Consider the following 24,092-nt stretch of genomic DNA (forward strand, 5'->3'; position numbering starts at 1 on the left):
TTTTAATTTTATTTTTTTAATTTTATTTTTTAAACTGTATTTTAAAAATGTAAAACTGTTTTTACAAGTCTTAGGAGTTAAACTACCTGACTGATGGATGTCCGACCACTAGGGCCCCCACCAGTCTCGGCAATGGAGGTCCCCTGTCCCTTTATTGAATTTAGCAGCAGCACACATGCTTGACCGCTGCACCATTCATTCTCTATAGGACCTCTGAACATTGCACAGCGCTGTTTTGGAAGTCCCATAAACAGTGAATGCAGCGATTACCAAGCATGTGCTCGGTCCTTCCATTCATTCAGGGGTCAATTGACTTATGTTCTTGTTATCTCTGGGGACCCCCACCTGTCATCTAGTTATCCACTATCTCAGTGTTTCCCAACCAGGGTGCCTCCAGGTATTGCAAAACTACAACTCCCAGGATGCCTGCACAGCCGAAGGCTGACACCCTGCCTGGCACTAAATAGCTGCACTCCCGCAACAACCCATCCACCCTCCTCAGAAATTGAAAACATACTATGCCGCACCATTAATATCCGTACTCTGGAGGCTTTTTTTTGTTCAATTTTGAGCCCTCATTTTGTGACGTTGGTGGGCGGAGTCTTGCGTCGCTGCGCTGAGGTCGGTGTTTACATCAGGAAGGAAGACAGCGCAGCACTAACAGGCACATAAACAATAGTGAAGCCACACACAAAAAAAGGCCTCTGTACGTTACCCACCCCAAAATATGCATGAAGCTGTATTACTATGGATGTTACTTTTTTTTAAGGAAAAATTTTAGTGCCACATATGGGTTATTTATGTAGTCTGTAAAAATTCTTACACAATTATTTTGTGCCTTATTCTATTTTAACACAACATTAATTAAAAAATTTAGTTGGTACGCCAGCAGGTACGTGTCCTAAAATTAACAAGGTGAGCAGTGTTAGTATTTTCAACCTTACAATTAATAGTTATTAGTTATATAATAAATTTTTTCTATAATTAACATTAATGTAGTTGCTTTGTTTCATGAAGCAGAACAAGAACAGTTATTAAAGAGTTAATTTCCTTTTCTTCAGACATGTGCACTTTCTGTAAGCCAGGTTGGACCTGGAATACACATGCGACTTTTAAATGGAGATGCAACTTTTTTTTTTCTTCATAAATAGCGACTATCGCATTTGATAAATACATGACCGCTGCAAAGTACAAAAAATTAATTGAATTACGTGAGCAGATTTCAGAAATGTGCTTTGGAATAAGCAAAAATCAAAGTCGCAGCGTGTGAAGAAAAGTCGTACGTGCAACACTTTTACGTGAAAAAAATCTACGGAGCTTGATAAATCTCCTTCATAGACGCTGTTTGTGATAGTTGCGATTGAAGACTTTTTTTTGGCAGGAGGGATGCCTGTCTGGATTATTTTTTATTGTCTTTTGCATGTTTAAAGTAATTGAGATGATATATCTATCTACCTGTGTGGCTACATCGGGGAGCCGACCCTGAAGTTCCGATTGACTTCAATGCTGAACCGGACTAAACAGAATTGACATTCACTTTGATTATTTTTTTAGCTGTTTTCCCCAACTTCCTTTAGGGTGCATTCCCACAGGGCGTATACGCAGCGTATTTGATGCTGCGCAAAATTTATGGCAGCAGCGGGAAATACGCTGCGTATCCCTTGCTTACTATACACACAGGGCTTTCCGGCGGCAGCCCTATGTGTGTAGTGAGTTTTGGAGGCGGAGCCATATGCCGGCGTGTCTGTGACGTGCGGCTCCGCCTCCAAAACTCACTACACACATAGGGCTGCCGCCGGAAAGCCCTGTGTGTATAGTAAGCAAGGGATACGCAGCGTATTTCCCGCTGCTGCCATAAATTTTGCGCAGCGTCAAATACGCTGCGTATACGCCCTGTGGGAACGCACCCTTAAAGTCAGTGTAAACAGGGTTTTGGGCGGTAATACCTCGTTGTTGTGGACATGGAAATGAATGCGTTTTATGTCTGTGTGAATGTACAGTGGTCCCTCAAGTTACAATATTAATTGGTTCCGGGACGACCATTGTATGTTGAAACCATTGTGTGTTGAGACCAGAACTCTATGGAAACCTGGTAATTGGTTCTAAAGGCACCAAAATGTCATCCAAAAATAGGAAAAAGGGAGAATTAAAGAAAAATAAGTAGATAACTAATAAAGACAAAGCAAATCCTTACATATAAAAGTAAGAAAGATCTGCTGGGAGCTGTAATCACTGTTTATGTCAGTGTTTCCCAAGCAGGGAGAACTCCAGCTGTTGCAAAACTACAACTCCCAGCATGCCCGGACAGCCAAAGGCTGTCCGGGCATGCTGGGAGTTGTAGTTTTGCAACAGCTGGAGTTCTCCCTGCTTGGGAAACACTGGTCTATGTAGAGGACAGGAGCTTCTTCAAGGTCCTGTACAGTACACAAAATGTCCTAAAAAAAAAAAAAAGTAATGGCGTCGCCTTCACCTGGTGTCCAAAGGAGCAGGTAACCCTGGGACAGGTAAAGTGTACAGAACATGTAATACCTCCCTGTACTGTAGGAGGCGCTACCAGACATCAGTCAGTGCATACGCTTCAGTAATACTGGGGTTTTACCAGTGAATGCCCATTTTGCTTGGTCGGTTCTTCTGGCCATTGACATGTTTCACAGATCTGGATTGTCCGTACATTGTATGTTGAGTCTGGTTTCAACTTACGATGGTCCAGAAAAGACCATTGTTTGTTGAGGCCATTGTAAGTTGAGGGATCACTGTACTTATACGGTGATTCCGCAGTAAATTCTACATTTGTAACATGCAGATTTTGCTGTGGATTTGCAGCAGATTTTATACTGCAATTCCTCATGGCTGGTACTGTATTCCGCTGCAGATTTGCCATACACATATTCACATATAAAATCCACAGCATGTCCGACCTGTGTGCATTTCCCCATAAAGTGACTCCAGGCCCAGGATTCTAGTTCTTTTCTGTTTTCCTTTTCTGTTCTATAATGTCAGCTGATTCGGTGCTCTTGCTGTAGGGATGGGTCTATGCCAGCGCTGCAGCTTTTAAACTACCTGTCATGTGGTGCTCATTGCAAATCAATACCTGTGCATCCTTGTATCTTTCACCTTGGGTTTCCATGTTTTGTGGTATAGTAGAGGCAGTACAGCCTATTGTATAGATGTGCAGGGACAGCTGAGCTTTGTTTTACTTGTCAGTTTTTCATGTAACCTATTTAGGAATGTGTGGTTGTCTATAGCTGTGGCCTCAAGCCTGTGACAGCCTTAGGTTGGGGACCACTTAAAGGGGTAGTGCGGTGGAATTATTATTTTTTAAATCAACTGGTGCAGGAAAGTTAAACAGATTTATTACTTATATTTAAAAATCTTAATTCTTCCAGTACTTATCAGCTGCTGTATACTACAGAGAAAGTTCTTTTCTTTTTGCATTTATTTTCTGTCTGACCACAGTGCTCTCTGCTGATGCCTCTGTCCATGTCAGGTACTGCCCAGAGCGGGAGCAAATCCCCATAGCAAACCTCTCTCTCCCTCTGATCAGAGACACTCAAACACTGCACACTGAAGCTGTCAGTGCGCTGAGAAGGGAGTGTGAAGTGTCATCTACAGTAGGCGCTAGTCATCAGTGTGATAAGATCTCCTGGACTTCCTGCCTGGAGAGAAACAGGGTATGTGTTCAGCAAAGATTACACTTCACATTGCAAAGTTATCATGTGCAGCTAAATAAAGGTAATTTCATTAGGCTGGAGTTCTCCTTTAAGCTACACGATTTATTGCAAAAACAATTGAATTGTGGTAATAGAAGCCATTCCTGATAATGTGCCCTCAAATAATTGCATTTGAGTTTCTTCAGTGTCCCAGCCCCAATCCCTGTGTGTGTATATTATGGTGCCAGGGTGTGAGGGGGAAATCTGATGCTTACCTTGCCCCAGTACCCCGTAGGCCCTGTTTTTCTCTGTGTGGTCCCAATGTCTTCTCTGTGCTGCTTCAGAGAAAAGCAGCTGACTCTAGAACTTTTTTTCCCCCACAACCCAACGCCATATTAAGGGGAATAGATGTGAAATGAGTGGGGGGGGGGGGGGGGGGTCGTGCATGTAGACGAGAATGTTCTTCTTTACTGACCACAAGCGGAGAACAGTGAATAAACTCAAAGGTTGTAGAGTTCTTTCTTTGCTCAGTCACTTGTATTACTGGTTTATAGAGTTCTGTATATACTCCTGTCTTGATTCTTAAAGGTGATTTCCTTGCACAATTAACCTGTATCTTTCACGTATGCTTATTGTACAGTCGACTGGGTTAATGTGGGTTAATGCAAGTTAACATGGTGCATTTATATTAACAGATACTTGCATTTAGCAGCCCATGACCTCCCATGTGAAAACACCTGACAGCATGCAATCTGTTCACCATGTATGGGGCCCCAAGACCTTCATGACCCCTGCAGTATGGAGACTAAGCGCTCCCCCCCCCCCCCCCCCGGTCTAATGTACAGTACTAAGTGTTACGCTTGCTATAAGGATTCTTAGCAGCGCGGTTTCTATGCCTGTTTAGTATGTAAATGATCTTATTAAAGTGTTGGACGTGAGAGTGTAATAGTGTGAGGTATTAGACATGTCAGATCCACCAGCAGTCTCGCACTTTCACTCCCACCGTTCGCTAAACATCGCAGTTCTCCAGAGACTGTCAGTGCCGCACATCAGCCACGGGAGCCGGAAGAGCGCAGCTCCCGCTTTAACTCTTTACTCATTCCAGGCTTCCTTTTACGTTTTTTTATGGAAAGAACTCTTAGCGTGTCAATACATTACAATGAGGTCTTATCATGTACTGAGCATCTTATGGTACATGGTGAACCCATGAATAATAGATGTACTTTACACATTCTTCAATCTATATCATGAATTGCCAATTCCATTCAGCTGTTTTTGTTTTGTTACTTTTACCTTTTAAAGGGAATGTGTCCCCTAGATTTTACCACATCAGAGCCAGATACCGAAACCTGACCCTTATTTTAATCTGTTTACATTTTCTGATTTGTAACTTTTTTATTACTTTTTTTTTTGCACATTACGTAGGCTGCTATCCTTCCCGATCTGCCTTTTGTGATGTGCTAACTACACTGCTCAAAAAAATAAAGGGAACACTAAGATAACACATCCCAAATCTGAATGAATGAACTAATCGTATGAAATATTTTCGTCTTTACATAGTTGAATGTGCTGACAACAAAATCACACAAAAATTATCAATGGAAATCAAATATATCAACCCATGGAGGTCTGGATATGGAGTCACACTCAAAATCAAAGTGGAAAACCTAAATTACAGGCCGATCCAACTTTGATGTAATGTCCTTAAAACAAGTCACAATGAGGCTCAGTAGTGTGTGTGGCCTCCACGTGCCCGTATTACCTCCCTACAACGCCTGGGCATGCTCCTGATGAGGTGGAGGATGGTCTCCTGAGGGATGTCCTCCCAGACCTGGACTAAAGCATCTGCCAACTCCTGGACAGTCTGTGGTGCAACGTGGCGTTGGTGGATGGAGCGAGACATGATGTCCCATATGTGGTCAATCGGATTCAGATCTGGGGAATGGGCGGGCCAGTCCATAGCATCAATGCTTTCCTCTTGCAGGAACTGCTGACACACTCCAGCCACATGAGGTCTAGCATTGTCTTGCATTAGGAGGAACCCAGGGCCAACGGCACCAGCATATGGTCTCACAAGGGGTCTGAGGATCTAATCTTTGTACCTAATGGCAGTCAGGCTACCTCTAGCTGTGCGTCCCCCCCAAAGAAATGCCACCCCACACCATTACTGACCCACCGCCAAACCGGTCATGCTGGAGGATGTTTCAGGCAGCAGAACTTTCTCCACGGCGTCTCCAGACTCTGTCACATGTGCTCAGTGTGAACCTTCTTTCATCTGTGAAGAGCACAGGGTGCCAGTGGCAAATTTGCCAATCTTGGTGTTCTTTGGCAAATGCCAAACATCCTGCACGGAGTTGGTCTGTAAGCACAAACCCCACCTGTGGATGTCGGGCCGTCATACCACCCTCATGGAGTCTGTTTCTGACGGTTTAAGTGGACACATGCACATTTGTGGCCTGCAGGAGGTCATTTTGGAGGCTCTGGCAGTGCTCTTCCTCCTGCTCCTTCTTGCACAAAGGCAGAGGTAGTGGTCCTGCTGCTGGGTTGTTGCCCTCCTATGGCCTCCTCCACGTCTCCTGATGTACTGGCCTGTCTCCTGGTAGCGCCTCGATGCTCTGGACACTACGCTGACAGACACAGCAAACCTTCTTGCCACAGCTCGCATTGATGTGCCATCCTGGAGGAGCTGGACTACCTGAGCCACTTGCGTGGGTTGTAGACTCCGTCTCATGCTACCACTAGAGTGAAAGCACCGCCAGCATTAAAAAGTGACCAAAACATCAGCCAGGAAGCATAGGAACTGAGAAGGGGTCTGTGGTCGCCACCTGCAGAACCACTCCTTTATTAGGGGTGTCTTACTAATTTCCTATAATTTCCACCTGTTGTCTGTTCCATTTGCACAACAGCATGTGAAATTGTCAATCAGTGTTGCTTCCTGAGTGGACAGTGTGATTTCACAGAAGTGTCATTGACTTGGAGTTACATTGTATTGTTTGTGTTCCCTTAATTTTTTTGGAGCAGTGTATTTCCTGAGGAAGTGTGAAAATGAAGGTGCCCTTAATATTGCTGTAATGGTTTGTTAAAGAGAACCTGTCAAAAACAGGCGATTTTGCGAGCACCATGTTATACAGCTGCAGAAGCAGAGCAGACTGATCTATTGATTTGTGGGAAAAGATTCAGTATATATCTATTGATCTAAACTTTTTATTCTGGAGTCCAAAGGGCGGTCCTACTTTTGTGATTGGCAGTGTTCCCTGTGAAGGTTAAGGGTGCGTTCACACGCTATTACTAGCAGGAAACCTGTTGCGATTTACACTACCATTGATTTGAATGGGTCCACAGACAGTCCGCAATAGTGTCAGATTTGCGGACACTCCGCGGACCCATTTTAAATCAATGGTAGCGTAACTCGCAGTGGGAAACTCGCTGCGAGCTACTAACGTGTGAGCGCACCCTCACAAGCAGAACGGTAAATCAGTGATTAGGACAGTTGTCTTAAACTGTAGCCCTCCAGATGTTGCAACATCTTTGTTTGTAACATCTGGAGGGCCACAGTTTGAGACCACTAGATTAGGGCCACCCACTGGATTCTTGAACCCTATTATATGTTGAGCGATCAATAAATGACCATTTATCCTGAAGCTTTTCCTATAACACTATATACAGTGATCCCTCAACTTACGATGGCCTCAACATACAATAGTTTCAACATACAATGGTCTTTTCTGGTCCATTGTAACTTGATACCAGACTCAACATACAATGCTACGGACAGTCCAGATCTGTGAAATGTGTCAATGTCTGGAAGAACTGACCAATCAGAATGGGCATTCACTGGTAAAACCCCTGTATTACTGAAGTGTATGCACTGAATTCCTGTCTGCTGGTGCCCCCTACAGTACAGGGAGGTACTTCATGTTCTGTACTACTCTTTACTAGGGATCGACCAATTATCTGTTTGGCCAATAATCACGATTTTGGGCATTATCGGAATCTGCAATTACCTTGCCAATAATTCCCCGCCCACCGCACCGCCCCCACCGCAACGCCCCCCCCCCCCCACCGACCCGCCGCGCCGCGTCGCACCCCTCACCGCACCACCCCGGCCCCATTGCCTTCCCCATCCCCCGTTTTATAATTACCTGTGCCCGGGGCCCGGGGTCCACGCTACTTCTGGCTCCTGCTGCGTCCTGCGTTACGCTGTGCGCACTGACGAGTGACGTGACGCGACGTCACCGTCAGTGCGCACAGTGACAGCTCAGGAGGACGCCACCGGAACCAGATTTAGAGTGGACCCCGGGCCCCGGGAAAAGGTAATTACAAAACCGGGGATGGGGGAGGCAATGGGAGCGGTGCGGTGTTGCGGTAGGGGGCGCGAAGCGGTGCGGCGGTGGGGGCGGTGATAGGACTCAGTAGGACCCCCGGACAGGCAGGGGGAGAGAAGCGGGTGGCGGCGGTGGTCTATGGCACCGTTAAATAGCTGATAACTTATACCGGAATATCGGTATAAGTTATCGGCTATCGGCCCTAACCTTCCCAGATTATCGGTATCTGTGTCGGCCCTAAAAAAACGATATCGGTCGATCCCTACAGTCTTTACCTGTACCACAGTTAGCTGCTCCTTTAAACACCAGGTAATGGCGGCTCCATTTTTACTTTTTTAGGACACGGTGTACTGTACAGGACCCGTAAGAAGTTCCTGTCCTCTACATAGACAGTGATTACAGCTCCCAGCAGATCTTTCTTACTGTTATATGTAAGGACTTGCTTTATCTGTATTAGTTATCTACTTATTTTTCTTTCATCCTCCCCTTTTCACATTTTGGGTCTTCAGAACCAATTACCAGGTTTCCATAGAGTTAAGATCTCAACATACAATGGTCATCCTGGAAACAATTCATATTGTAACTTGAGGGACCACTGTATATCAATCTGCTTATTTCCCTCAGCTCTATAAGGCTGGGTCCACACCACATTTTTGCAATACAGTTCCCGTATCAGGTTTTTGATTTAAAAAAAAAAAAAAAAAACGGATTCCTCAAAACCTGACTAAACTGTATAAAAAGGTGTGTACAAATTTTAATCCGTATAGGGTTTGAAAAATTGTCCGGTTGCATCCGTTTTTAAGAAAAAAAAAGGTAATCGCCGATACCAATAACGTCCAAAACAGTATGGAACCGTACGCACATACAGTTCTGTACGGTTCCATTGACTCCCATGTTTAAAAAATAAATAAACCGTATACTGTTTCAATACGGTTTTTCATCCGGACCAAAAACCGTGGGAGGCTACAGTTTTGGGTACGGGAAAAAACTGACAAAACCGTACAGGATGCAAAGTGGACACAATCTGATGCATCTTTTGGCATACGGTTTTCAATGGAGAGTCAATGCATACGGTTTTCAAACTGAAAACTTATACGGAACTGTATTGCAAAAATGTGGTGTGAATCCAACCTAACATGGTGCCTGCAGATTGGTCAGAATTTTTAGATTGACAGGTTCCCTTTAAGTTCAGAAAGTATCGTGATGGCGAATCATATAACGGGGGTCTTTCCTTTTTTTTTTTCAGGGTGAAGAACATTACAAGAAAGAGCAATGTCTATGGCCAACGATGAGGACATCCCTCAGGTGGAGAGGAAGACGGTCACCGATTTCTGCTACTTACTGGATAAGTCTAAGCAGCTCTTCAATGGCCTGAGGTTGGTGTCATCTGAGCATCCGAGGGAACAGATTATGTTTTTATTGGGAATCGATTTGTCTGCATTGTGGACAGAGGTTATCTTGCCCCGGGCAGCCAGTAATTTTCCTGTCCTAGTTGATTTAGACCAATACATCCCATGACTCACAGGAACGGCTTTCCTGCAGATGTCTATTAAGTGATCGCAGCTTTCTATGACTGGCACAGAGGGAGCACTTTAGCGATTGAATTGAATTAAACACATCTCAGCTGAAAAATGTATTTCAGACATAGTTACACATTACTGCTTAGGTGGCTAAACGTTCTGCTCCCATTAAAGAGACACAGCATGCAAAATGTTATGTGGCATTGAAAGTTTTTTATTTAACATTTGCATTATAGTTTAGGTTCAATAGAGGGTGACGTAGCATCGATAATGCTTCTCACCCGCTGTGCCTTATCACAGTGCATGTTGTATGGTTCTTATTTCTGCCTCAATTAATTCTTACATTGAGGGGAAAAAATGAAAATACTACACCGCTTAGCCACATTAAAACATTGATCATTGTATGACAATAGCGCCTGTCAACATGACGATATGTTCAGCTAAAAGGGGACAGTCAGTTCTTCAAGTTGAAGTGGTGGGAGCAGGAAAAAAGTGTAAGGATCTGAGCCACTTTGACATAGGCCTAAATATGATGGCTAGACAACTGGGTCAGAGAATCTCCAAAACGGCCAGTTCTGTAGAATGTTCCCAGGATGCAGGGGTTAAAGGGGTACTCCGGTGGAAAACATTTTTTTTTTTTAATTCACCGGTGCCAGAAAGTTAAACAGATTTGTAAATTACTGCAAAACAAGGCATGGAAATGGGGAGAGCACTCAAGGGGCTATATCACCTTATACTGCGGGCAGCAAGGTCCTCTGTGACCTTTCATCAACGTCTCCTGCGGGGTGCACGTACACAAGTGTAAAGCATCAAATCTGGTACAACCAAAGAACACGTAGGTGCACTCACCGGAAAACAGAGACAGTCGGGTCTGGCAGTCAGATGACGGGACGCCGGATCACGGCATGGGCGCTGGTGAAGTGTGGCGCTTGTAGCCTCCGAGCGCCACACTTCACCAGCGCCCATGCCGTGATCCAGCGTCCCGTCATCTGACTTCCAGACTCGACAGTCTCTGTTTTGCGGTGAGTGCACCTACTTGTTCTTTGGTTGTTCCAGATTTGTAAATGACTTCTATTAAAAAAAATCTTTACCCTTCCAGTACTTTTTAGCAGCTGTATGCTACAGAGGAAATTCTTTTCTTTTTGAATTTCTTTTTTTGTCTTGTCCACAGTGTTCTCTGCTGACACCTGATGCCCGTATCAGGAACTGTCCAGAGCAGGAGAAAATCCCCATTGCAAACCTATGCTGTGCTCTGGACAGTTCCTGACTAAGACAGAGGTGTCGGCAGAGAGCACTGTGAACAATGCAAAAAAGAAATTAAAAAAAGAATAGAATTTCTTCTGTAGCATACAGCTGCTAAAAGGTACTGGAAGGGTAAAGATTTTTTTTAAGAGAAGTCGTTTACAAATCTGTCTGTTGATTTTTTTTTCACTGGAGTACCCCTTTAATACCTACCAAAGTGGTGAAAGTATGGACAACCAGTTAGGCCTCCTTCACATTGCCGTCGGACTCCGCTATTGTGAGTTCCTTCGGCAATCCGGCTAGAGGGATGGGAGTTTAGCGGAGAAAAAATAATAGTGCACGTTCTATTTTTTTCTCTGTTAAAATCCGGTAAAATTACCGGATCACAGACTGACCCCATGTGTGCTGTTTGCAACTGAGCCGTTTTAGGGTCCGATTGGCTAAAAAAAAAACAAAAAAAAAAAAACATCGGACCCTTAACGGGTTGGATGCAAAAAGCTGTGTGAACCTAGTCTTAACCAGTCCAAGGCTCGTTGACGTATGTGAAGAACAAAGCCTATCATGTCTTGTCTGGTCCCACAGAAGGACTACTGTAGTGCACATTGCTGAAAAGAAGTTACTGCTTGCTATGGAAGAAAAGTGTCAGAACACCCAGGGTATTATAGATGTGTATGTGGCTGTGTAGCTGCGGACCGGTTGGAGCGGCGGACCCGTTGGAGTGCACATGCTGACCCCAGATAATCACGAGCGTTTCTATAGCGCTGAATTACTTTTAGATCACGCGGTTAGGCTGATTCATGTGTATCTGTATGATTTACCTGGGGAGCACATGGCATCAGGATGCACTTTGTGATGATGCCAACCCAGCAAAGACAGTGTTATGCTCAGGGCAATGTTCTGCTGAAAAACCACTTTGTATTCATTCATTCATTTACTTTGATGCACACTACCTAACGAAACATTTGGTTCAAGTGCACCCTTACATGACGATAGAATTCTTGGGTTGCTTTGGATTTGGTTTGGGGCTTGGTTGAGTAGCAGAGACTTTAGAGGTCCCTGTTTTTTTTTTTTTCACTATTTGACCCCCTGTATTGGAATATGAACTTTACTGCAAGAAAAACCCAGGTCATTAGCCTTAGAGTCGTCTTCAGTAGTGACAGCCGATGTATCCAAACGTGGTACCGTAGGAGCAGACAAAAGATGTAATCATATAGGCCAAGGTCAGGACAGAATGAGATCGGTTAAAGGGGTACTCCGGTGGAAAACATTTTTTTTTTTTAATCAACTGGTGCCAGAAAGTGAAACAGATTTGTAAATGACTTCTATTAAAAAAATCTGTACCATTCCAGTACTTTTTAGCAGCTGTATGCTACAGAGAAAACTTTTTTTTTTTTTTTTTTTTTTGTGTTGTCCACAGTGCTCTCTGCTGACACCTCTGTCCGTGTCGGGAACTGTCCAGAGCAGCATAGGTTTGCTATGAGGATTTTCTCCTACTCTGGACAGTTCCTGATATGGGCATCAGGTGTCAGCAGAGAGCACTGTGGTCAAGACAAAAAAGAAATTCAAAAAGAAAAGAATTTCCTCCTGTAGCATACAGCTGCTTAAAAGTACTGGAAGGGTAAAGAATTTTTAACAGAAGTCATTTGCAAATTTGTTTCATTTTCTGGCACCAGTTGATAAAAAAAAAAAAAAAAAAAAGTTTTCCACTGGAGAACCCCTTTAACATTGGTGACGGGCAGAAACTCTAGAGCATTGTTTTCCAACTAGTGTGCCTCCAGCTGTTGCAAAACTACAACTCCCAGCATGCCCGGACAGCCTTTGGCTGTCCGGGCATTCTGGGAGTTGTTGTTTTGTAATAGCTGAAGGCACACTGGTTGGGAAACAATGCTCTAGGGAGCTGCAGTTTGGTAACTACTGGTAACAGACAGAAGGTCAGGGCAGGCAGGAAACTAAGAGAATGGTCAGGAGACGAGCTCAAAACTACAAATTACTGTTGGAAATATACCTGTGCAAATCACTGGATGTGCAAGGAGTACATCTTGAGATTTTTTTTTTAACAGGGTGTGGTGGCAAGGCATGGGTGGAGGAAGTAGAGCAGCAGTGTGCACTGGCCCTTTAAATATGTGTCTGCTTTAACCCCTTAAGGACGCAGGACGTAAATGTACGTCCTGGTGAGGTGGTACTTAACGCACCAGGACGTACATTTACGTCCTAAGCATAACCGCGGGCATCGGAGCGATACCCGTGTCATGCGCGGCTGATCCCGGCTGCTGATCGCAGCCAGGGACCCGCCAGCAATGGCCGACGCCCGCGATCTCGCGGGCGTCCGCCATTAACCCCTCAGGTGCCGGGATCAATACAGATCCCGGCATCTGCGGGAGTTCGCGATTTAAATGAACGATCGGATCGCCCGCAGCACTGCTGCGGGGATCCGATCATTCATAACGCCGCACGGAGGTCCCCTCTCCTTCCTCCGTGCAGCTCCCGGCGTCTCCTGCTCTGGTCTGTGATCGAGCAGACCAGAGCAGGAGATGACCGATAATACTGATCTGTTCTATATCCTATACATAGAACAGATCAGTATTAGCAATCATGGTATTGCTATGAATAGTCCCCTATGGGGACTATTCAAGTGTAAAAAAAAATGTAAAAGTAAAAGTAAAAAAAAGTGAAAAATCCCCTCCCCCAATAAAAAAGTAAAACGTCTGTTTTTTCCTATTTTACCCCCAAAAAGCGTAAAAAACATTTTTTATAGACATATTTGGTATCGCCGCGTGCGTAAATGTCCGAACTATTAAAATAAAATGTTAATGATCCCGTACGGTGAACGGCGTGAACAAAAAAAAATTTAAAAAGTCCAAAATTCCTACTTTTTTAATACATTTTATAAAAAAAAAAAATTATAAAAAGTGTATTAAAAGTTTTTTATATGCAAATGTGGTATCAAAAAAAAAGTACAGATCATGGCGCAAAAAATGAGCCCCCATACCGCCACTTATACGGAAAAATTAAAAAGTTAGAGGTCATCAAAATAAAGGGATTATAAACGTTCTAATTTGGTTAAAAAGTTTGTGATTTTTTTTTTAAGCGCAACAATAATATAAAAGTATATAATAATGGGTATCATTTTAATCGTATTGACCCTAAGAATAAAGAACACACGTCATTTTTACCATAAATTGTACGGCGTGAAAACAAAACCTTCCAAAATTAGCAAAATTGCGTTTTTCGTTTTAATTTCCCCACAAAAATAGTGTTTTTGGGTTGCGCCATACATTTTATGATATAATGAGTGATGTCATTACAAAGGACAACTGGTCACGCAAAAATTAAGCCCTCATACTAGTCTGTGGATGAAAATATAAAAGAGTTATGATTTTTAGAAGGCGAGGAGGAAAAAATGAAAACGTAAAAATTAAATTGTCTGAGTCCTTAAGGCCAAAATGGGCTGAGTCCTTAAGGGGTTAAAGGGGTATTCTAAGAGAAAAAGTTTTTTTTTTTCCTGGATCAACTGGCTCCAGAAAGTTAAACAGATTTGTAAATTACTTCTATTAAAAAAAAATCTTAATCCTTCCAATAATTATCAGCTGCTGAAGTTGAGTTGTTCTTATCTTTCTGAAAACAGTGCTCTCTGCTGACATCTCTGCTTGTCTCAGGAACTGCACAGAGCAGAATAGGTTGCTATGGGAATTTGTTTCTACTCTGGACAGTTCCCGAGACAAGTGTCATCAGAGAGCACTTAGACAGAAAATAACAACTCAACTTCAGCAGCTCATAAGTACTGAAAGGATTAAGATTTTTTAATAGAAGTAATTTACAAATCTGTTTAACTTTCTGGAGCCAGTTGATATATAAAAAATTTGTTTTTTTCCCTGGATAACCCCTTTGAGTGCCCAGAACAGTCAGGTTGGCTGCAGGAGAGACCCAGCAGGCAGCAGCAAAGCACTATGTTCAAGCGAGAGTGTGACAAGGTGACAGATACTTTTATGTAGGATTTTCATTTTTAGTATTTTATGTAATCAGCAGTTCCCTAATATATTCTAATTCCTCCCATTAACACTAGAGAAATCTGAAAATAGACCAAGACATCCATGGAGAATTTCAGATTCCCTGTGGCCGTATTCATTTTATTTTTGTTTATAATGCGCCATCATCATCCAGTGCATTGCACATCGGTGGGTTAAACGTCCATGAAAATGATCGGCGTTCCCGGCCATGACAGATTCTCCCCAGTGTTTCCTTGAATGCTGGGTAATAATAATGCAGATGAAATCTGATTTCATTATTCAGATGCCGTTGTCTTCCATTCACACAAGTAATGTACTATTGGAGCAAACAAGGACCTGTAAGCAGGTCAAGTACCAATAATTCTGTATTAGTGTCTCCTGAATACCATAACTTGTGAGATCTGACATTACTTTCCTTTCCTTTTTTTTTTTTTTTTTTTTTATTATAATTAAAATCATCAATTTCCTCTTTGCCTAAATTGTCTTTCTTTGTAGAATAGCACTGTGCATGATAATGACACATTATTAATGGATGAATTGTCATGAATAGGCAGCCCGTCTTTTGTATGGAAGCAGTCTGGCCGATCAGCTAATGGCGGCAGGTCCGGCTTCTAACCCTGGAGATCAGCTCTTCTTGCCAGGATGAGCTTCTAGTCAGACGCTTTCCTTACTGCAGCCTCTGCACAGGATACGTACCATTGCTTGCCAGCCATTCAAATGAATTCTCATCCATGTAATGCATGGACAACGCTATGTCTGCCAAGACAGAGAGCAGCTCTTAGGGTGCGTTCACACGGCCGTCTGTCCCCGTTTTTTTATCCCCGTTTCGGTTCCGTTCTTGCAGGCTGTAAATGGATTAAAAAACGGTTGTAAAAAAAATCCCATTCATGTCAATGGGATTTTTTTTTTACAATCCATTTACATCCGTTTGTACCCTTGGTCTACTTTCAAGCGTAGCAGAAATGCTGAGGCTTGAACAAATTTAATCCACACATCGGCCCAAATTTAAAGGGGTTATCCACCATATGGTGATTTTAGTACATACCTGGCAGACCCTAAAGGAAGGTTCTGCGCTAGTCTTGGGGCTAAATGGCTATGTTGTGAGATTACCATAACACTGTGGCTAGCTTTTTGTGAACTGGTATTTCCTGTTTGACTTTTCTTTTTTTGACTAAAAATCCCACAATTCCATTTTCCTCCCTCCCACACATCAGGCACCCCACCCATTGAAACAAAAGACCTGTTGTTTTCAATCAGGGTGCCTCCAGCTGTTGCATTAGTTGCAGATTGATCCCTCCACCCATTGAAGTGGACAGGCTCCCTGTCATCAGCTGACTAGTGAGTCAGGTCTGGGCCGCATTGCAAGCTGGGAAAAATCCAAGACAACAGTCATTTTGTATGCTGTTAAAAATAAATATTGGGGTGAAAATCACAGAAGAATTGTGAGAAAACCGTCACACACAGGTAAAGACACTATATTATGGACTACACTAACTTTACAGCCCCTGTAGCATAGTCAAATAAAAAAAAATATCCTGGAATACCCCTTTAATATTGTGTGTTAGATGCTATGTAATTTTTCTATACTCAAGTTGGAAACCTATTTTTTCTGCACATTTTGTAATTTTGTTTTATATGTATAACAGCTCTGCTCCTGATTAACCCCTGAGGACGTTTCCATGCCATAATTATATAGGCAGTGGAGGCAGAAACACGTTGGGATGGGGGATGAGTATATAGAGGGACATTTATCAATGTTTGCTTATGTATTCCTTTTTTTAGTACTTTTTTCTTTACTTTTTTTTTGCTTATGTGTGACTTATTTATCAACCTGTTGATAAGTTTTTTCACATAAGCAATTTTTTCTTTTTTACTTTGGCAGTAGCTTTTTCTGCTCCATGTTTGAGCTGGAGTAAATTTAGTCAATTTTTAACCTTTTTTTGCGCAGTTGCGACTGTCGCAGTTAATAAATACCAGACTACTCGTAGTCCATTTTAAAATTATTACTACGTAGTTAAGTTTTGGAAAACTTGCTTTTCTCGCTTTCCAGTCAAAATGTCGCACGAAAAATCGCGTAGTCGCAGGTGCGACATTTGTGTGACATTTTTAGTAATTTTTTTTTAGCTAAATCGCTTGATAAATGCCTGTCATAGTGTATACTGACTGATATACGTTTGAACAATTTTTGTGCAATACCAGTGTTGGTTTCCATACTGATAAGGTTATTGTTATTCGAATACCATCCTTAAATATTGGAACAACCTATTCTAGTGAGTACTAGTAATTTGTGGCCCTTATTGTGGGACTGGACCAATTGGGTCAATTTCTTTGGTGTTGGTTTCACTTTCTCTATTTGTGGTGGATTTTAGAATATCATTAAAAGTTATATTTTATGGCGCCTTTTTCTGTTTATACTTTTTCAAATTTAATATTGTGACGTAAAGCTAGCTTGTGTTTGCTTACGTGTGTCGCGTGTATTATGATTTGTAAGCTATTTGTAAGCTACTTCTTTGGGGGCTCCGATTAAACGGGTCTTCTGCGGGGCCCTTGGGACTCATATTGTGTTAGTATCCCTACATTTTCAAGGACGGTCAGCCAACAGTTATCTCTCCCAACTTACCCATACGCATGAACGTTCTGCACGGCGTGTATGGGGAGAGGAAGGGTAAGTTGCAGCTGGACAGCTATGGCACCAGCCTGTGCCTCCCAAGAGGTTTTTTAATTGGTTTAGGTCAGTCGTCTGAAAGTGTGGCCCTCCAGATGTTGCAAAAATTCAACTCCCAGCATGCCCGGACAGCCGTTGGCTGACCGGGCATGCAGGGAGTTGAAGTTTTGCAACATTCTCCTCATCTCCATCATCTTTTGGCGGAGGGTTTGGGGGCCACTGTAAACTTGAGTCAGCTGAACCCGCCGGCAGCAGCAGGTTCGGACAACTTTAATATAAGGTGTTATGGAACCTGTGTCCGTCGAAACATCTTCTAATATTCCCATGAGACCAGTTTTGCGGTCGTACTTGCAATTTACCAGAAACATTTGTATAGGATATGACTGTCTGAAGTATATACATAACCGCTTATAATACGGCAATGGGATAATACAATGAAACTTGCCTCTGATACTTATGGCTGTATTTTAGAAGGACTTCACCTTGGTAATGGGAGCTTATATCCCTTGAATTTTGCTGCAGTCATTTACTTATCATTGCACAGCAATAGGAAACTCATCTGTAACTAGATATTTACACATCCATCTTGATCCTCTTTCTGCAAGCAGCTCCTGGATCGCAGTAGGATCAATACATTGAATGGAGGCATCGCTGTCATAAATGTATCATAATTGTCCGTGTGCGTCACCAAAAGGATAAAAGCATTAACCCTTTTCTCGTATCTACTTTACGTTGGAGTTAAGTGCATGGCTTATGAGAGTTTATGGACGACTGAATTAAGTAGCTTATTTATAAGTTTATTTTTTTTGATAATGTTTCCTACATCCTTAGATAGAGGATCACAAGCTATTGGGACCCCTACCCATCATGGAAATGGAGGTCAAATGTCCCCTAAAGTGAATGTAGGGACAGTGTGAATGCTCGGCCACTGCTCTTATTACTCTCTATGGAACTTATGAACATTGCCAAGTTCAGTTCTTAGAAATGTTCTGTTTCCCCACTTCGTTTTCCTCCGTCTGTACGGACCCCTCATGACTATCAGCAACATGGGTAGTGTTACACACAGGTGATCGTAATTGTACTTTCTCTGTGTGTGGGTTTGTCATTTAAATGGTTAAATCTTACCTATTTAAACCTGCTGTGTATCCTCCCTGTTATGCCTGAGGAAGCTGCGCATGCGCAGCGAAACGCGTTGCATTCTGGTTAATAAATCCTCTTTCAAGTCCACTTACCTCTCTGGTCGATCATCGCCGTGAGCCGGGTTCTTCTGAAGCCAAATATCCATTGCTGTTTCCCCACTGACATTAAAGGAGATCTCTAATGCGGTGAACTTTATCCCCTATCCGAAGGGGATAAGTTTTAGATTGCGGCGGGTCCGAGCGCTGGGGCCCCCGCAATCTTCTTTACGGGGCTGTGGCAATGTACAGCAAAGGGGGCGTTCCGTACCTGCATGACGCTGCAGCCGGCACGCCCCTCCATGTATCTCTATGGGATTCATGGAGGGGCGTGCCTGCCGCCGCATAATGCGGGACGGAACGCCCCCTTTCCTGTACATTGCCACGGCCCCATACAGGAGATTGCGGGGGGCCCCAGCGCTCAAAACCCCAGCGATCTAAAACTTATCCCCTTCGGATAGGGAATAAAGTTCACAGCACTACAGATCTTCTTTAAGAACTTTAAACCTCTGCTTGCATAATCGGGAGTCACCCAGTGCGCCCCCCCCCCCCCCTAATGAGCTGGTTACCCCCTATTCCGTCATTTTGCATCTGAATTGTCGTTTAGCTGTGAACTCAGTACAAATAAGTTGCAGTGAAAAGTCACGTTTGACGCTCTGAGGTCTTCTAGGTTTCAGTTTTTATATCTATCTTTTGTAGGTTTGGGTTTCCAGCAGGAGCAGTACAGTATAAAACAGATGCCCAAGGCAGATTTAGGGCTAGTAGTAGTAGTAGTAGTAGCAGCAGCAGTACAGTATAGAACATGATGGACAAGGCATGGGATGTGCGGCAATGTAGGGCTAGTATTAGTAGCAGCTATACAGTATGGAAAGTGACGGACAAGGCATGGGATGTGCAGCTGTGTAGGGCTAGTAGTAGTGGTAGTGGTAGTGGTGGTGGTGGTGGTGGTGGTGGTGGTGGTGGTGGTGGTAGTAGTAGTACTGTATGAAACATGATAGACAAGGCATGAGATGTTTTTTTGTTTAAGGCAAGTAGTAGTAGCAGCAGTACGGTATGGCCCATGATAGATTCCATGAGGTGTGCGGCTGTGTGGTGGTGGTGGCGGTGGTGTTGGTGGCGGCCCATGAATGGATTGCGTGCGGCGGCCCATGATAGAATGTGTGCGGCGGCGGCCCATGATAGAATGCGTGCGGCTGTGTGGTGGCGGTAGTAGTAGTGGTGGTATGGCCCATGATGATGGACACAATAGGAGATGTAGGGCTATTAGCAACAGTACAGTATAGAACATGATGGACAAGGCATGGGATGTTTGGTGGAAGGCAAGTAGTAGTAGTAGTACAGTATGGAACATAATGAACAACATAGGAGATGTAGGACTATAGTAGCAGCAGCAGTATTATATGGAACGAGATGAATAATGCAAGGAATGTGTGAAAGTGTAGTAGTGGCATCCATTTTGAAAAATTTGTCTAAATTTTAAAAGGGTAATCCGGCCTTAGACATCTTATCCCCTCCCATTGACATGAATGAAGGGGGTGTGGTGTCACGTCTCCTCCTAGGAAAACCAGTGTTTCCGAGACTGAAGCTGCACCTGGCACAGAATGTGGCAGACCCCCGCGATCAGACATCTTATCCTCTATCCTTTGGATTGGGGGGATAAGATGTCTAAGGCCATAGTACCCCTTTAAGGATTTTGAATTTGTAGAATCCTCAGATTTTGGAAACATTTGGTTTGAACTTTTATTCTTGCTGGATCTATGGGGGAGATTTATGAAAACCTATGCAGAGGAAAACTTGACCAGTTGCCCATAGCAACCAATCAGATCGCTTCTTTCATTTTTCAGAGGCCTTTTTGAAAATGAAAGAAGCGATCTGATTGGTTGCTAGGGGCAACTGCACCACTTTACCTCTGCACAGGTTTTGATAAATCTCCCCCTATGTGTTTATCTCAAATCACTAATAAAGATGCCGTTCATTTTATATAGTGCTTTAAAAAAAGAACCTCTATTCCACTGCCTTTTTTCATCTGACAAAAGTATAATAGATGCATCTTCTCTCCAATGTGCGCCCTAAAAAGGTAAAATGGACTCATTCCTGATGTGTTTGGTGTAGATGACCTATTTGTCCTTCACTTCTTAGCAGAGAGGGGTTAATCCCGTGCAGTTTGCTGTGTACGTCAAAGCCAAGACATTTATTAAGGTCATTTTAGAACCGGGGTTTCTAAAGCACTTTAGATGCTCGGTGCTGCCGCAATTCATGTGTGTAATGTCAATTTTCTGTTTTTCCTTCATTTTTTTCTTTCTTTTTTTCCTTCTCATGAGCGCGGCTAAAAAAATGTCTTCTTCTCAGCCCTGGAAAATCAGCAACTGTTGAGGTTTTCATTTTTAATTTTCAGCTTCACTGCCCATTTTCCTGCCAGTGGGATGATGTGCTCTGACTTCACAAACTCCGAAACTAGAAATTGGGGACAAATAAACTGACTCCTTTGCAAAAGTAATAACAAAAGCTGATGCAAGGGGCAGAACACGGCATTTCCTTGACAGACTAATGGTGGGTTTAACCTTTTCACGGTTTACAAATTGCTTGGGAAACAAGTAAAGCAAAAAAAATAAAAATGAGGACGCATTTTAAAGTGTTGGTTCACTACCTGCTCTTCTGTAGGAACCGATTGTAAAAATAGCAATTACCCCAAATGTTTTCTTTAGGAGAGTTGCTCCTTTTCGCAGCAGGGAGCATTCAGGTTATTCAGAAAAGCAAACAAGGAAATTTAAGTTCCTATCACCTTACCTATTGGTCGGCCAACCATCAGGCTGTTTTCTGAATCACGGTTTACAGATTAGGACCCATTCACATCACATTTTGCCAACATGATGCTAGTATTCAATGGAAGACTGTCAAAATGGTATGCTGACGCACAACGGCAGACTAGGGCAGACCCAATGAGTTTAATGGACCGAACAGTCTGGAGGTGACTAGGTTTGGTCAATTTCCTCATCTAATACTTACATTTTTGCAGAACACCAAAGCACATTGGACCATGCTTTTGAGTCCCGTACAGAAGAAATATACATTTGGGAATTGGACAGAACATTGTCACTATTCGAAAACGTACATTCCATTAAACTCGGTGGACCCATGGGAATATGAACTCTGTATATGTCCACATACCTTTTTGACAGGATACCAATTTATGCCGGCGATGTGTTAAAAACGTGACACGAATGGGCCTATGCTTACTTTGGAAATTCTACCCCAGAATTCCCACAAGGAAATTACAGCAGCCTCTTCCAGAATCAGCGCTTAATGCAGCGGACATGCTAATGAACATCCCATTCCCTACAGTGTAGTGCCAGGACTTCTCTGGCAATTTCCACCGGAAGATTCATCATGTTCTATCTTCTGGCCGGATCCAACCTAATGGGAGTCTGCTGGTAGCCTGGGAAATTCGTAGTGTAAATGGGCCCTTAGGCCATCTTCACACGTGAGAATTTCCAAGCAAAATCTGGTGGAAAAAGTCCACCAGGATTCCATGCAGCAGAGTCCCATTGTTATCAGTGGGATTCTACTGCACCGTGCACGCAGCGGAATTTCCACAGCAGATGTTACCACCACGGATATTCCAATTCTTGTGTCCACGTTATGTATGAGCATGTTAATTCTTTTGGTGGTCCAAGTGCCCGCATGTTCCAGCCAGCTCCCCCTATTTTAGAAAAGTTTGTCCTCTTGTTTTCTGGGCTGACATTTCACAAATTTGCCACCATGTGAACAGGTCCTTAGGCTGACGCTTTTGGCATTTTATAGTTTGCTGTTCAGTTTTTATGGAAACCGATTGGGCTGGAATTGATTGGAATGCCCGTAGGGACCTGTTGGTGTGAAACGGACCATTCAGGTCGGGTGTTTTCTGGCTGGAACGAAGTCTGTGACACCAATGTGAACCTAGCCTTAGTGGGATGTTTAATTCACAAGTCGCCATTTTGCAAAGTCTGCAAAGCTGCATGTAAGAAATTGTGCAACAGATTTAGGGCAAAATCCTTTGGGATCTATGATGGGTCATTATTCCCAGATACATCTGTAATATGTTCATCTGAAACTGGCCTCATAGTATTTGGATGCTATAAAGAGAGTTTTTCCCTTTAACCCTCCATCTCTATAAGCAAAGTTGGAGAGCTGGTAAGTATGAACACTTTCAAGTCTGGGAAACCCAGCCTGTCCATAGGTTACATGAAAAGGCATTCATTCGAGTGGCTTATTAAAAAGCATGGCACGGGGTCCGCATACATACAGTGAATATATCACTTTGAACATGCTGTTCTGTCTGGGGGTGTCATGTTATGGAGCAGGAGGAGCGGAGTAGTTTGAGCTATAGTTTTGTGGGAAGATTCAGTAGAATGTGTCGTTTATTGAACTAAAGCTCTGCTCATTCTGGGTTCAGGAGTCCAGTGCCCGGGTCCTACTTAATAACTTGCAACCTTCCCTGGACAGGGTTTTCCAAACACAATGGGGGGGGTATTTATCAATTTTACCTGTTGAAAATTTCTTTTTACCCTTTTTTTTTCACTTTGGTTTTCGTGGACATGCGCCAAATTTATCATTTGGTGCAAGTTGTTAGTAATTTTGGCTCAAATGTTGAAATCAGCCGTTCACAACGCCTTTTACACAGAACTTACCGCCACAGAGGACGTGTATTTTACCCTGTAGAGCGGCCATTTCGGAGTCCCTCCTGCAATATATCAGCAAGCGACGTGAGTTATTTTCTTTTGTGGGGTTTATAGCCACCATGGGAAATGGATTTTATTTTCAACTTGAGTAGTTTTTTTTGGGTTACTTTAATGCAGTGGTCTCCAACCTGCGGACCTCCAGATGTTGCAAAACTACAATTCCCAGCATGCCCGGACAGCCGTTGGCTGTCCGGGCATGCTGGGAATTGTAGTTTTGCAACATCTAGAGGTCCGCAGGTTGGAGACCACTGCTTTAGTGCTTACCTTTCCTGAACCTGTGTGGCCATGTGCAATGCTGGCTCAACGGAGGGTGAAGGTTCCTCAGGGTGGTATTGAGCAGCCCTTTTTAATGTATTTTGACACCTTTACATTTTCTGACATTGCTAAGTGTGTTTTCCATGTGCCAAATTTCTTGGCGGGGATTTGCGCCCCCCAAAAAAATGGGATTTGCGCGCAAAGATCGATTGGCGCAAATGATGAATTACGGACTTAAGTTGAAATCACACACAGGACCGTGTGATTTTGAGAAAGTTGTTAAAATGACAGTGGAGAAGATGCGCCAAACTTTGGCGCAAAAAGACACTGCACCAAAGTTACGTTAAAAAAAACACATAAATCCTTTGATAAATACCCCCCTATGTCTCCAGCTGTTGCAAACCTACCAGCCTTTGGCTGTCTGAGCATACTGGGAGTTGTAGTTTTGCAACAGCTGGAGGCACCCTAGCTTTAGGATATTACATTCTGTTTATAATAACCCATTACATAGCACACACACTTCACTGTACACTCA

General features: G+C 43.2%; 1 protein-coding gene across 9 annotated transcripts in view; it reads left to right on the forward strand.

The window, feature by feature from the left end:
- The window catches only part of SCAI (suppressor of cancer cell invasion), a 169,484-nt gene that overhangs the window by 60,515 nt on the left and 84,877 nt on the right, over positions 1 to 24,092 (forward strand). For 8 of the 9 annotated variants that reach the window (XM_056540589.1, XM_056540581.1, XM_056540584.1 and 5 more), the window contains exon 2: positions 9,222 to 9,351. In XM_056540589.1, coding sequence (XP_056396564.1) covers positions 9,248 to 9,351 — 104 coding nt within the window. In that variant the 5' untranslated portion in view covers positions 9,222 to 9,247. Of the gene's footprint in view, positions 1 to 8,386; positions 8,407 to 9,221; positions 9,352 to 24,092 lie in introns of those variants that run through there. The other variant, XM_056540583.1, reaches the window with a different exon arrangement.

Source organism: Hyla sarda, chromosome 9 (genome assembly GCF_029499605.1).
Source record: "Hyla sarda isolate aHylSar1 chromosome 9, aHylSar1.hap1, whole genome shotgun sequence".
NCBI classification, from domain to species: Eukaryota; Metazoa; Chordata; class Amphibia; order Anura; family Hylidae; genus Hyla; species Hyla sarda.